The sequence below is a fragment of the Eleutherodactylus coqui genome, chromosome 8, assembly GCF_035609145.1.
Source record: "Eleutherodactylus coqui strain aEleCoq1 chromosome 8, aEleCoq1.hap1, whole genome shotgun sequence".
In the NCBI taxonomy this organism is placed as follows: domain Eukaryota; kingdom Metazoa; phylum Chordata; class Amphibia; order Anura; family Eleutherodactylidae; genus Eleutherodactylus; species Eleutherodactylus coqui.
Window position 1 is genome coordinate 126,933,779 of NC_089844.1, and position 14,829 is coordinate 126,948,607.

A 14,829-nucleotide genomic window follows, 5' to 3' on the forward strand; every position below is an offset into this window, starting at 1 on the left:
CTCGGTTCGGGTGTTTTTGCACTCGAGCACCGGATTTTCCAAGTAACTGACTACTCGGACGAAAAGATTCGGGGGGCGGTGTGATGGAGTGGGGGGTAGCAGTGGGGAACAGGGGGGAGCTCTTTCTCCCCCCACCCACTCCCCTCTGCAACCCCCCGCATCTTTTCGTCCGAGTAGTCAGTTACTCGGAAAAAGCGGTGCTCGAGTCCAAAAACACCCGAAAAGAGTACATTCGCTCATCTCTAATCTTTACATATTAGCTTGCTGAGATTATGCATACGCCCATCATTTTACATACCTGTAAACATAATTAACAAGCTCCAGGAACTGTGCATTTAACTCCAGGTCCTCCGGAAAGCGCTTCTCTATGTAAGTCATCATCTTCACCAACAAAATGGATTTTTCTCGAAGTGTGGGAGTCTGCATGATAAGAAAGGTTGTAGCATACATAGAATACATGACTATAAACATTTTATATACACACATTATCAGGATCCAGCTTACTTATTCCCCATTGCTGCTGTTCTGTCCCGGCAAAGCGCCTCACATGTAACTCTTCATGTTGAGATGCAGAGCATCTCACACACTGCGGCTTAAAGGGGCTTTCCAAGCAAAAACGGTTGATGACCTGTCCTCAGAATTGGTCATCAATAGTGAATCGCTAGGGACCCACCACATCAGGATCCCTGGTGATCACCTGATTGCCCAACCCACTGCCAGTGTAGTGGGCCAGACATGTGTCATGGGAGACTGGAGCAGAAGTTGCCTGGCTGGCTTCACTCCCATTGAAATCAATGAGAGCTGAAACGGCTATTACACTTCTGAGTCTGACATGCCAAAACGTACTTTGTAGAGGACTTTGAACTTGCATTATACTGCATTCTGATTGGAGTTTACAGGCATCCAAAGGCCGACTGCTGCCTTTAAATGCTGCTGTCAGAGTTGACGTTGGCATTTAAAGAGTTAACAGCTGTGACGAGTGTTATCTCAAATTGTGGTTGCTGCAGGTGGAAATCAGCTATCAAAGATGGCTGAAGCCCATGGCGTATGTAGCGGACGTGGCACCCAAGCCCGCACCATGCAAAAACACCCAACACACATAAAGAAGGGGTTAATAAATTTGCCATAATAGGATGATGGATACCCTATAGCCATTTGGAGGTGTGCTAAACCTAAAGGTTTATCTTAACTCAATTTTACGTGCAATTGAATACAGCATGTTGTTGCAGCTCTACTTTAGTAGTCGTCCTAAACCAGGACTACCGCTCTTAGGAAATGGAAGGATGCTTCATGTAAATACTGGATCGGCCAGGCACCCCTAAGCATCAAAACCCAATGTCCACGGGTGGATCTGATTTGCGGAAGATCGGCAAATCAAGCCGCCCCTAGGGAAGCGTGGGTGTCTGCACATGAATTAAAGAATGCGGATTTGTTTAGCGGAGCTTTTGGTCCATAAAACAAATCACAGCATGCTCCATTTCAGTGCGGTTCCTGCACGGATCGGTCCACAATTCTTCCTGATTCCACGGGAAAGCAGGAGTTTTAAAAAAAATACTGCCACTGCGCATCTACGGCTTTTGCACACATCCTCAGTGAAGAACATAGAAGACCCGGGCGGGTGAGCAGAAGACCCGGGCGGGTGAGCAGAAGACCCGGGCGGGTGAGCAGAAGACCCGGGCGGGTGAGCAGAAGACCCGGGCGGGTGAGCAGAAGACCCGGGCGGGTGAGCAGAAGACCCGGGCGGGTGAGCAGAAGACCCGGGCGGGTGAGCAGAAGACCCGGGCGGGTGAGCAGAAGACCCGGGCGGGTGAGCAGAAGACCCGGGCGGGTGAGCAGAAGACCCGGGCGGGTGAGCAGAAGACCCGGGCGGGTGAGCAGAAGACCCGGGCGGGTGAGCAGAAGACCCGGGCGGGTGAGCAGAAGACCCGGGCGGGTGAGCAGAAGACCCGGGCGGGTGAGCAGAAGACCCGGGCGGGTGAGCAGAAGACCCGGGCGGGTGAGCAGAAGACCCGGGCGGGTGAGCAGAAGACCCGGGCGGGTGAGCAGAAGACCCGGGCGGGTGAGCAGAAGACCCGGGCGGGTGAGCAGAAGACCCGGGCGGGTGAGCAGAAGACCCGGGCGGGTGAGCAGAAGACCCGGGCGGGTGAGCAGAAGACCCGGGCGGGTGAGCAGAAGACCCGGGCGGGTGAGCAGAAGACCCGGGCGGGTGAGCAGAAGACCCGGGCGGGTGAGCAGAAGACCCGGGCGGGTGAGCAGAAGACCCGGGCGGGTGAGCAGAAGACCCGGGCGGGTGAGCAGAAGACCCGGGCGGGTGAGCAGAAGACCCGGGCGGGTGAGCAGAAGACCCGGGCGGGTGAGCAGAAGACCCGGGCGGGTGAGCAGAAGACCCGGGCGGGTGAGCAGAAGACCCGGGCGGGTGAGCAGAAGACCCGGGCGGGTGAGCAGAAGACCCGGGCGGGTGAGCAGAAGACCCGGGCGGGTGAGCAGAAGACCCGGGCGGGTGAGCAGAAGACCCGGGCGGGTGAGCAGAAGACCCGGGCGGGTGAGCAGAAGACCCGGGCGGGTGAGCAGAAGACCCGGGCGGGTGAGCAGAAGACCCGGGCGGGTGAGCAGAAGACCCGGGCGGGTGAGCAGAAGACCCGGGCGGGTGAGCAGAAGACCCGGGCGGGTGAGCAGAAGACCCGGGCGGGTGAGCAGAAGACCCGGGCGGGTGAGCAGAAGACCCGGGCGGGTGAGCAGAAGACCCGGGCGGGTGAGCAGAAGACCCGGGCGGGTGAGCAGAAGACCCGGACGGGTGAGCAGAAGACCCGGACGGGTGAGCAGAAGACCCGGACGGGTGAGCAGAAGACCCGGACGGGTGAGCAGAAGACCCGGACGGGTGAGCAGAAGACCCGGACGGGTGAGCAGAAGACCCGGACGGGTGAGCAGAAGACCCGGACGGGTGAGCAGTGTACTTGGCCGCGTCGGATTCCGCTGCAATTCTAAATAACGATGTGCCATTAGTATTGGTAGCATAATGCAGAATTTCAGCTTTTGCGTGGTCTGTGATTTCCTTCCACAGTGCCCTCTTCAATGATCTACTCGCCATGTTAATGCATCCTGATGTCAGCGACAGGAGCAATGTGGGGAAATGCTGAAAAGCTTGTATAGAGCCCAAGGCAGTCACAGGTTACTATGGCAACCTAAGCCACTTGAGATTAGAAAACTGAAGATCCTTGCCGCAAAATTACCTGCTCATTGGTAAATTGTAGAAAAATACCACAGCATACGATACAAGGGGATGGGCAGAAATGCAGCTTTTAATGCTTTGCAGTTTGCGGCCTCACAGTGCATGCTGGGAGTTGTAGTGCTGGACTGTACCATAATGAAGTTGTTTTTTTTGGTTTTTTTTATTGCAGAGCTCACCTGATTTGCGGCCATAGGGGTGTTATTCTTCAGCCACTCCTCTACTATTTTTACCACGGCCCTGAGGATCTTGGCATCGCTGGACTTTTCAATAAGAGAAGTTAGGATGTTCTGAATAAAGTTTTTCCTCATTTCCATGCTCATGACTGCCAGACGTGTTTTCACCAGGTCCAAACTAAGCATTACCAGCTCACTGGTGCCCGCTGCAGAGCAAAAGAATAAGGAGCCAGTTTAAAGCAAAAATATCAGACACCGCACCCCAGGAGCTGGCACAGTGCCCCGCCATCCATCACGAAGACGAACGGAAATAATTAAAGCTGGGGGGAATTCTTTCTGTGCAGGAGCCGGTGACTTGTGTGCCACTTCCTGCACATTAAATACCTGGATTGGCTTCGGCGGTGCCAGCGGCAGCTTGTGGGTTCAGGTGCTCTCGCACCATCTTCTGCAGGGAGCGCATGAAGACGGAGATCAGTCGGTCTATGTAACTGGGGTTGTTGCTGCAGGCCGACTTCAGGATCATCAGGGTACCTGACCAAGGCAAACACAAGTTATTAGCTGTCATTTCCTCCAATTTTTGGCCCCTTTATGTAGTAATTGAGGTTACAAGCCAAAATCTAATCCCCGGTATATTAAAAAGGCACCAGGCTGCTGTATACGTTTTATTACCGGAGTGTTTAACCCTTGGAGTAAACTCTTAATACATTTTATGTTTTGTCCCTTTGTACTACTGAGAATATTGATTAGAAGATTCTTAATTAGGTAAGATTAAAGGCAAAACACTTGCTAATACAAAGCAGATGTAGCCGGCATGAATTTGCTATCTTCCTATTTGTTCTGTGTATGATGTTAGCTCACTGATTTAAAGGGGCCGTCTAGGGTTAAATGAAATGGGCTTGCACCCCTCCTTCCCAAACAGCGCCACTCTTGTCTATGGGTTGTGTCTGGTATTGCAAGTGAATTAAACATGGCAGTACTTTATTAGATATAACTAATGGACAAGAGTGGAGTTTCTGGAGAAAAGAAAAATCCTAGACAACACATTAAAGGGATAGATGATAAATAGCTGATCAGAGGTGGTCCGACCACTGGAGCCCCAACGGATCATGAGAATGGGGGTTCTGAGTGACCCTGAATGAATTAAGTGATTAACGCTTACACATGTGCACTATTACTGCAATGATCTCTGTGGGACTGCTGGAGATCTCAGCAGTCCCAGTGAAATGAATGCAGTGGTAAATGCACTCCTCATGCCCATCCATTCATTTGAGAAAACTTAGGACTCCCATTTTCATGATTAGACCCCCACTGATACTTATACCCCATCATGCTAAGAAGTTCACTTTCTGGAACGATCCTTTAAAACTTTGCCTATAATTCTGTAGAAACCCATATATAACACAATGTGATCTCTTGATACCTATATGACACATTGTAGCAAATTCTAAGGGTACTTTTACATGGGACCACTATCACTCTTGTCCTTTCACAGGTCCGTAAATGGAGGCGGAGCACGCCGGAGACCTCTTCCAGCCACCGTCCCCATTCACTGTGAACCGACATTAGGTCTATATGGGTTCTCAGTAGAGATGAGCGAGTATACTCGCTAAGGCACATTACTCGAGCGAGTAGTGCCTTAGCCGAGTATCTCCCCGCTCGCCTCTAAAGATTCGGGGGCTGGCGCGGGTGACAGGTGAGTTGCGGCGGGGGGGAGAGAGATCTTCCCTCCATTCCTCCCCGCCCCTTGTGCGCAAAAATATTTAAAAAATTCCTTCAAAGAAAATATGCCAAGTTAAAGGGGTATTCCGTTTACTCTGAGAGATCCCTACTGATCGCAAGAATGGGGTATCGAAGTTCTTCGAATGAATATGCAACACAGCTCTGCTCATTTCAATGAGCAGACTAAGGCGAAGAGTAGAAGCATGTGGAAACAGGACAGACCCATGGAAATGAATGGATCGGCAGTGTGCATTCACATCCACCACTCTATTCATTCGGGGGTACATAAGACTCCCAATTCTTGTGATCGGTGAGGATCCCAGCGATCAGACACTTCCACTTATTCTTTATCACACTTCTGAAGCCAAACGCTAGACAGATGCTGTAAAAAGCAGTGCGGGCGGACCTTTATTTTGTAAAGACGAAGGCAAAACCAGTGTCAAGCGCCTGCTACACATAAGTAGATTACACCTCCATCGTCGGCACCAGGCATATTCTTTAGCTTTTGACCTTGAAGCACTTTGCAAGCAACTGATTAAATTAAACTCCGTTCTTTCTAAGTGTTTTGCAAAATGCACAATGACACCTGACAAGCAGGCAATTCTTTAAGTAAAATTACACCTGTCGGCAGAGATCACAGGGGAGGGCAGTGAGGGACAGCTAGCATTTACATTTTGCACAGCCCAGGTTCTTTTGCGGTATTACTGACAGAACCAATTCACGGTAGCAGTCAGATAGAAAGGTATTGTTCTGGAGGGAAAAAAAAAACTGAGCGCAATGTTAAAATGCCCTCCTGGGTACAAGAAAGTGAATAAATCCAATGTATGAGCTTATTTTATAGCAGGTTTTGCTATTATATAAAAATGTACACACTAAACTTCTCAACTAAATGTGTCCCTCGAAGTAGCGCAAATGTGTGTTTATGTATTATTCATATAGGGAGAGGGAAAACAACTCTTTACTAGCGACTCTAAGAACCGCTAGTCTTCCAAATTTCTACAGGATGCTTTAAGAACATTCAGCGCACTGGATTGTGGGTAACAAGATCCATCAAGCTGTGACATAATTGACCGGAGTCGGAGGGTGCATCTTCAGAGATGTAGCCCTACTGACAAGTTTCAAAGGCAGTCACAGTGCGTCCAGCACTTACCGAAAAGCTGAGACGGGTTTGCGTTTGTAGCTTTTTCATAATTAGTAAGCCCTTCATAAATGACTTTGCCCACAGCAGCGTATAAGCATTCGAGCTCCTCATACTTGGAAGCGACACTTGAGGTACCTAGGACAGAATTCACAGAGAATTAGTATCACAGGATGCATCCAATCACAGCGTGTATTGTTCTTGTTCTGTGCTATGGGCATCATCCAACATCAAGGATTTGGAGTACGTTCCATGACTAGCAACAATGGGAGAGTTTATATGAGGTAGCATACTGTACTGACATGCACTTCTATGGAGGTAGCACTGCAATACACAGATTTCACTCTATTATACTTTGCTAAGTACGTGATCTACAACCAGGTGCCAAAATAATGAACAGGCAGGAGACTTATGCTGCATTTAGGCGGAATGATTATCATTCAAACAAGCAAAAGTGAATGATCACTCGGTTTAAATGCACGTCAACAACCGAAAGAGAATTGGTCGCTTTTCGTTCAGTTTCAGTCAGCATAAGAATCATCGTTGGCTCGTTCACTTATCGTTGAGTTGAACACTCGGTGTTTCGTGTAGGAATGTTAAACACTAATGAAGAAGTGAGCGATTCTCAACGATGATCTGCCTGTCTAAGCAGGTCGCACGAGCGCCAATGAGCTAGCGGTGACGTCACCAGCTCGTTCAAAGGAGAATCAGCTGGTCTAAAAGGGGCATCCCTGTGCACTTATGTGCAGCCTGATCTCGGAGAAGAGCTGTAATCTGATGGCTCCTTCAAGCTTACCCTCCTGCACTAAAGCAACAGCTAATGTGAGGAATCAATTAAGTCATCCTGTTATGGAAGAAAGGTGTGCAGTCGGTTATAGGGGTACTGCAACTGTCATGCTTCAATGGAGGATGGTGTGTGTGTGTGTGGGGGGGGGCCTGCGGCTATCAGACTTGTATGGGGAGGGAACACTTGTCACAGTTATATCGGAGAGGGTGCATTGCGGCCGTCACAGTTGCATGGGGGCGCATGGCGGCCGTCACAGTTGCATGGGGGCGCATGGCGGCCGTCACAGTTGCATGGGGGCGCATGGCGGCCGTCACAGTTGCATGGGGGCGCATGGCGGCCGTCACAGTTGCATGGGGGCGCATGGCGGCCGTCACAGTTGCATGGGGGCGCATTGCGGCCGTCACAGTTGCATGGGGGCGCATTGCGGCCGTCACAGTTGCATGGGGGCGCATTGCGGCCGTCACAGTTGCATGGGGGCGCATTGCGGCCGTCACAGTTGCATGGGGGCGCATTGCGGCCGCCACAGTTGCATGCGGGCGCATTGCGGCCGCCACAGTTGCATGCGGGCGCATTGCGGCCGTCACAGTTGCATGCGGGCGCATTGCGGCCGCCACAGTTGCATGGGGGTGCATTGCGGCCGCCACAGTTGCATGGGGGTGCATTGCGGCCGTCACAGTTGCATGGGGGTGCATTGCGGCCGTCACAGTTGCATGGGGGTGCATTGCGGCCGTCACAGTTGCATGGGGGTGCATTGCGGCCGTCACAGTTGCATGGGGGTGCATTGCGGCCGTCACAGTTGCATGGGGGTGCATTGCGGCCGTCACAGTTGCATGGGGGTGCATTGCGGCCGTCACAGTTGCATGGGGGTGCATTGCGGCCGTCACAGTTGCATGGGGGTGCATTGCGGCCGTCACAGTTGCATGGGGTGCATTGCGGCCGTTACAGTTGCATGGGGTGCATTGCGGCCGTCGCAGTTGCATGGGGGCGCATTGCGGCCGTCACAGTTGCATGGGGGTGCATTGCGGCCGTCACAGTTGCATGGGGGTGCATTGCGGCCGTCACAGTTGCATGGGGGTGCATTGCGGTCGTCACAGTTGCATGGGGGTGCATTGCGGTCGTTACAGTTGCATTGCGGTCGTTACAGTTGCATGGGGGTGCATTGCGGTCGTTACAGTTGCATGGGGGTGCATCGTGGTCGTTACAGTTGCATGGGGGTGCATTGCGGCCGTCACAGTTACATGGGGGTGCATTGTGGCCGTCACAGTTACATGGGGGTGCATTGCGGCCGTCACAGTTACATGGGGGTGCATTGCGGCCGTCACAGTTACATGGGGGTGCATTGCGGCCGTCACAGTTACATGGGGGTGTATTGCGGCCGTCACAGTTACATGGGGGTGTATTGCGGCCGTCACAGTTACATGGGGGTGCATTGCGGCCGTCACAGTTACATGGGGGTGCATTGCGGTCGCTACAGTTACATGGGGGTGCATTGCGGCCGTCACAGTTACATGGGGGTGCATTGCGGCCGTCACAGTTACATAGGGGTGTATTGCGGCCGTCACAGTTACATAGGGGTGCATTGCGGCCGTCATAGTTATATAGGGGTGCATTGCAGTCGCTACAGTTACATGGGGGTGCATTGCGGTCGCTACAGTTACATGGGGGTGCATTGCGGTCGCTACAGTTATATGGGGGTGCATTGCGGTCATTAGTTATATGGGGGTGCATTGTGGTCGTTACAGTTATATGGGGGTGCAATGCAGCTGCCACTGTTAAATAGGGCTGAGGAGGTGAAGGGGAGTCCGCGAACTGTTCTTGTGTGCCTACCTCATGTCCTAACTCTGGTCAAATGTGATGTACAGCCCTGTGATGAAATAAGGTGTCACATTTGAGTTCTCCATACTACAGCAAGTGGATCAAAATGTTTTCTTACCCAAACCTGAAGACGACATCTAGTAGACCAAAGTGACCACAACCAGCACAGTCCTACTATAGAAAATAGACCCCAAGCAAAATCCTTCAACCCAAAGACCACCACTACAGAAAATGTATGTGCTACAATCCTGGTTTCCACTAGTAACTTTATTTCAAGCACTATACCCAGGAGCCCATGAAACCTCCGTCCCAGGGGGAAGCTTCATTTGTAAATATCCTACAGCCAAAAGAGAAAAATGGAGATTCAAGGAGACGTAATTAAGGATACGATACGGTCTAGCAGTTTTCTACAGCTAAAACCACACAGACCGACCAGTAATACACACTTCACGATTAATCTCACTCCCATTTAAGGTCAGAGGGGTTAACAAGGTAAAACAAATGTTCATTTTTGCAAAAATTAAAGGATTCGTAATCCTGCTAGCGGTGCCCGCGATCGTGGTGCGCGGTCAATGACATCGCTGCCTATAAGAGGATTAGACACACAAAAATGCAATCACAAAGTGAGCCGTACAACAAAGGAGGACAATGAGTTCTTTCTGAAAGGGGCCCTTGTCCTACCAGAGAAATATCATATCCCCTTCACAGCTGACAATGAGGGACTGTCTGCGTATTAAGTCATCACTGAGAATTAACTGGGCTTCTTACGGTTTTAATGGCCCAGCTTGATAAACAAGAGATCAAGCGGTATACACTTACAGATGAGGCATGTTACAATACAGCCATTGACAGACTCAGTACCGTCATTAAGGCTGGAGGGCTACCTGCTTTTTGGAATGAGGGGGGACTCAATAAGTTTAGGGGTGACTCATATGGGAGAGTAAGACGCTGAAAAGGGATCGGTTACCTCTGATTCCAGAGATTCCAGTCTATGCTGATATTTCCATGTTGAACAGCTGTAATGTCTCTCTATAGTCTATGCTACTACAGACGACCAGTATGGGACTTAAAGGGGTCTTCTGGATAAAATCTATTCTCAGGATAGGTCATCAATTGTTAATTACCGAGGACCCGCCGTACAGCATCCCCGACAGTCAGCTGATCGCCCGGCCCACTGCCAGCACAGTGGGACAAACGTTCTCATCAACGTCAGGCGCGGAAGTGCCCTAATCGACTTCACTATCACTGAAATCAATGGGAGCTGAAGCCTCCTATAACACATGTACATCAGCTCCCATTCATTTCAGTGGGAGTAACCAGGCTTCTGTCCCCAATCGCGATAACTTCCCCAAGTGGCAGGTCCCTAGTCATTACCTAATAATGACCTATCCTGAGGAAAGGCCATCAATAGTTTCTGCCTGGAAAGTCTCTTTAACCAATTAAGGCCTAATTGGTTTGACAGTGGAAACATGACCAAAAGAAGCAATTTTTGAAAACCCATTTAACCTATGTCCCGACACTTCTGGTCCTCTCACACCAGGAGATCATATGCCGTGCTAACGCCCACTGACTGATAACGAGCATATCGGTCAGCGCTCGTTACCTGTGAACACAGGCAGATTATCTGCTCTATGGAGCCGACTGATCATTAATCTCCACCATACAGCTGTTATTGATCATCAGCCAGTGTAAAAGGACCATTAAAGGGTTATTCCTACTAAAGACATTTAGGACATAAATTGCCAGAACAGGAGTCCTCTGCCCCCAACCTGACGTGTGCACTGCCTGAGATGGTGGGATTACGGAAACTGGCTGTTCTACACTGTTTCTGTAACTCAAATAGAAATTAATTAGAGTTCTGAAAACAGAGAAGAACAGCGAGCTATGCCTTTTTTTTTTTTGCATCTTAACCCTTTGCAATCCAATTTTGGATTCAGGGTTTTCCTAGAGGGGTTTTCTCCTTCTACCATTATACAATGGTGCCACCTGCTGCCTAGAGCCAGTACTGCGGTATTGGACATACTGGAGAGGCCTCCGACAACAGAGCGGCCAGAAATATACACTAAGAATACCCTGCCGGATGTCTTCCAACATCAGAAGCTGTACAGCTTCCAATCAGAATGTCTTTAGACGTCAGACAGTGGATTGAAAAGGGTTAAAAGTTACAGAAACAGTGCAGTTTGCTGTGCTGCTCCATTTCCCTAGCTCCCATTATGGCTGATCCGTAACCCCAGCCGCCAGTAGCTGCAACATACAGACGCTATTCCTATCTCTGGAATTTTGGACTGAGCTTTGAATACCTTTTTAAGAAGCAGCACTCTTATATTTTACCCCTAGGCTACTTTTAGACTTGGTGGAAAATTTTACCATTGCAGTGCAAAATCACAAGAAATCCGGAGCATGCTGTTGATTTGAAAATCTGCAGATTTTTACCGTCACGTGTGAATGGAGATTTGGAGAATAATTCCCTTATATTACACTGTTCTCTATTGCAGATTTTTGGTGCACAATACACATAAAAAAGCTACAAAACTTTGCCACATAGAAAGAAACGTATGCTTAGTAAATCAGTCATTAGTATCTATACAACTCTGATCCGCATCTCCATGTTCTCCTTGTATTTCTGAAAGTTTTCTTCTGAGTTTCCTTAAGACACGCTTATATAATTGGCTTCCTAATAAACTGTGCTGCAAGTACCTGCCTGAGATTAGGAGTTTAGATTCTGTGAATAGGAGTATGTCAAGGTGGCAAACTACTTTTTTAACCCGACCATAGAACTTACTGGGCTCCGTGGGGAAAATGCTCATCAGTCGAGAAAGCAGAGTATGGATGGCTCGGAGGACTTTAGTGTTTCCACAGGTCATGCAGGCGGAGATTCCCCTTTGGAGAGGTTTAAAGCTGCTGAGTATAGCCGGGTTCTGGAGCACAGTAAGGAGGAAACTCAGCACCTCCAGACCAGTACAGATGTTGGCAAAATTGGCTTGGGCAGGTTGTTCCTGCAAAGGGGCAAACACATCAAGACAAACACATTTAACATCATACTACATGCAAATGTACAGCAATACCCAACACAACCAATCATATACTGTGAAATTCCAATTTAATGTGTTCGGCAAGAAAGCAGGATTTGAGTGAATTCGCTTTAAAAAGGGGTGCTTCTAGGTGTTTTGAGGGCATTTCGTAATAGGAGAGAAGAAGGGTTTAACATAGCCCAAAATTTGGTTTTCAAATATTGGTGAGAATGCCCCAGTGGGAGCAAGAACAGGCCCATATTGTACAAGAATCCCATTATTCGTGAAAGCGATCTATTAGGATTCATTAGGAAATGGATTCAGCATAGTGATGATGAAAGGTAGCCATGATGGTAATGTGAAAATAATATAAAGGTTACGGTCACCTTTGAGGGAACTTTTGGTACTTAAAATGCATATATTTTCGTACAAAAAGCGTGTTTGCAATAGTATTTAATTAAAAAATTTGCACCGCTTGACTTCTGCAGCTTCTACATACCATAGTATATGGCAAGCTGCAGAAAGCTCTTCACTAACAAATTTATCAGTGTGCTTGACTGATGGTTCAGTCTCCAGCCCCAATCTCCCAGGTGAGTAAAAGGGCAGGGGACTGATGGGTCAGCTAGTGAAAGGCTCTCTGCAGCTTGATGTATACCCTGATGTATAGAAGCTGCAGGACCCAAATAGTCCAAGGTTTTTTAATAATACTCTATTGTGAAAATTCATTTCAGACAAAAAACATGCATTTAAGTAAAGAAAATGCCCCTAGGGGCTCCTGCACACTTGCGTTTTTCTTGCGCATTTTTTTCCCTCGAATGGGACTTTCTAATGTTAAAAACGCATCGCAAGTTGGTGCTTTGCGATTTTTGTGAGATGCATTTTTAACATTAGAAAGTCCCATTGACAATCGCGTAAAAAAAAAAAACGCGCAAGAAAAACGCAAGTGTGCAGGAGCCCTAAAGGTGACCATAGCCTTTAAGAAACAACTCCGTATATTCTTGAGAATGTCTAACAACTTCAGAATTTATTTTTTTGACATTTTAGAGGAATTAAAGTTTTTTGCTATTGTTGAAATTGCGCTGTGAAACTGCAGAAGTGTTTATTACATTACAGTCACTCAAGGTAGCAATAAAAAGTGACAGATCATGGGAAAAAAAAACTTGTGAATGACATTTAAATATAAAGATCGTGTTCAGTGCCCTGTGAAAAAAAAAGAAGCAAAGTATAAGAGAATGGAGTTAACTACATCAGGCAATATTATTATAGCGGTTTGACATGTACAATGTCCTGATCATTGCTTTTAGATGGTAGGGGGCATTTGCAATTGTTTTGGAACCTGTTGAGTCCCTCTTGTCAGATGCCACTCTCTAAGTGGTGAACGTTGCCAGTAAGGGCACCACTATATAGATGGAGATGTCAAAACATCCTCTTTAAATAAGTAATCCGCTTCTTCTCTGGTGAGACCCTGGGATGGCCCGCTGAGATAAAAGCTCATCGCCCGTGTTTAAGGCTTTAGGCCCCGATGTGTGGCTATTAATGTATCGGAGCTTAATTAATCAGCGTCAGATGAGTGGCAGCTAAGTATTTCAGCACATAGATAAATGGCATTTGCCAGTAGGTTTGTTGAACACTGCAATTATGACATACACTGATTTCCCCCTAAAATGACAAGAATACATGAAATCGTATCAGCTGTTCGTCGAGCGCAGAACATTTCCCTATTAATAAATTGCATTTGCTGGTTACATCAGACTTGGGATTTAGGCAGCTAATTATGGAGAGCTTGTTATGTAGGAGAATCAGTGGATGAACAAATGGAACAACCAAGAATATGAGGCTGTTATTTCACTGCAGAAACGGTCTGAAAAAATGTCTTTTCAGGACTAGAAAATACACTTACGTAGAAGAATATGCATCTTATAGAGACATCTAACCAACAGTGATATCATCTACACTACATGTCCCATGAGCCCCTTGGGCCAGTGTCCATTGCAGTGCAAATGGCATGAGTGTGCATGAGGGATTACACTGCAGAGAGAGAAGACACATACCGGAAGCCAGGAACATCAGAGAATGGACCGCTTCCCATAAAAAATACTGCAAAACATGTTCACAGGCAAAAAAAAAAACTATTGCAAAGCACAGAGGGTGAAAACTGGGGACTGCTTCACTTTTAAGGTAAAGTTCCCTGGTTCAAGCACCGAGTCATAACCGACTCCTCGGGTGACGTCGAATCGTGACGTTTTCTTGGCAGACTGTTTTTGCGCAGTGGTTTGCCATTGCCATCCCCAAATGTTTAAAAACATTGTAATTGCAAACACTCCTGATTTTGCTAGTTTTGGACAATGGGTCATAAATGCAACCCCTTTAGGCAGGAGTTCTGAACAGTGATGCTGTGGCCTCTGCTTGACAGGTAGCGGTTACCTAACTTCTACAGTCAACAGAGACCAGATGGGGATGCAGCGCTGGATCGTTAGGGACAAAGATGGGCAAGTACTACTTAATTTGTTATTTTAGGCCAATTGTAACTAACATTTAATTTCACGAAGTAACCAGACAACTCCTATAACCCCCTAGATTTAAGGAAGGGGTATTACCCTTGGCCACCTATTAACTCATCAACACAAAGGGGCAGAAGCGTTTGGCTGAGCATTGTGCCCCTCCATCTACTATGCTCCAAGTATGTGTCCAAGTAGAGGTAAAATATGTAGATCAAACCCTAAAAATGCTACAGGAGAACAAAGATACCCCCATAGGACAGTGTACTCATTTATGGACATGGCAGCAGTATGACACCGGGTAGACTCACCACAGTCATTAGCAGCTTATCGAACCACTGCAGTTTCAGCTCAGATTTGGGCCACATGTCGGCACGCAGGGCGGTCTTCAGCAGGTTGACGCAACGTCGAGATAGCAGCTCTCCTGGAGAACCAGCCGTATTTGAGTTGTCATTCACC

At 48.2% G+C, this 14,829-nt stretch overlaps 1 protein-coding gene across 2 annotated transcripts in view; it reads right to left on the minus strand.

Moving 5' to 3' along the window:
• The window catches only part of TRRAP (transformation/transcription domain associated protein), a 157,018-nt gene that overhangs the window by 72,947 nt on the left and 69,242 nt on the right, over positions 1-14,829 (minus strand). For both annotated transcript variants that reach the window (XM_066576375.1, XM_066576374.1), the window contains exons 43-48: positions 14,682-14,828; positions 11,644-11,857; positions 6,272-6,397; positions 3,787-3,933; positions 3,406-3,608; positions 299-420 (exon numbers count right to left, since the gene is read on the minus strand). In XM_066576375.1, the coding sequence (XP_066432472.1) occupies positions 299-420; positions 3,406-3,608; positions 3,787-3,933; positions 6,272-6,397; positions 11,644-11,857; positions 14,682-14,828 (959 nt within the window). The remainder of the gene's footprint in view (positions 1-298; positions 421-3,405; positions 3,609-3,786; positions 3,934-6,271; positions 6,398-11,643; positions 11,858-14,681; position 14,829) is intronic.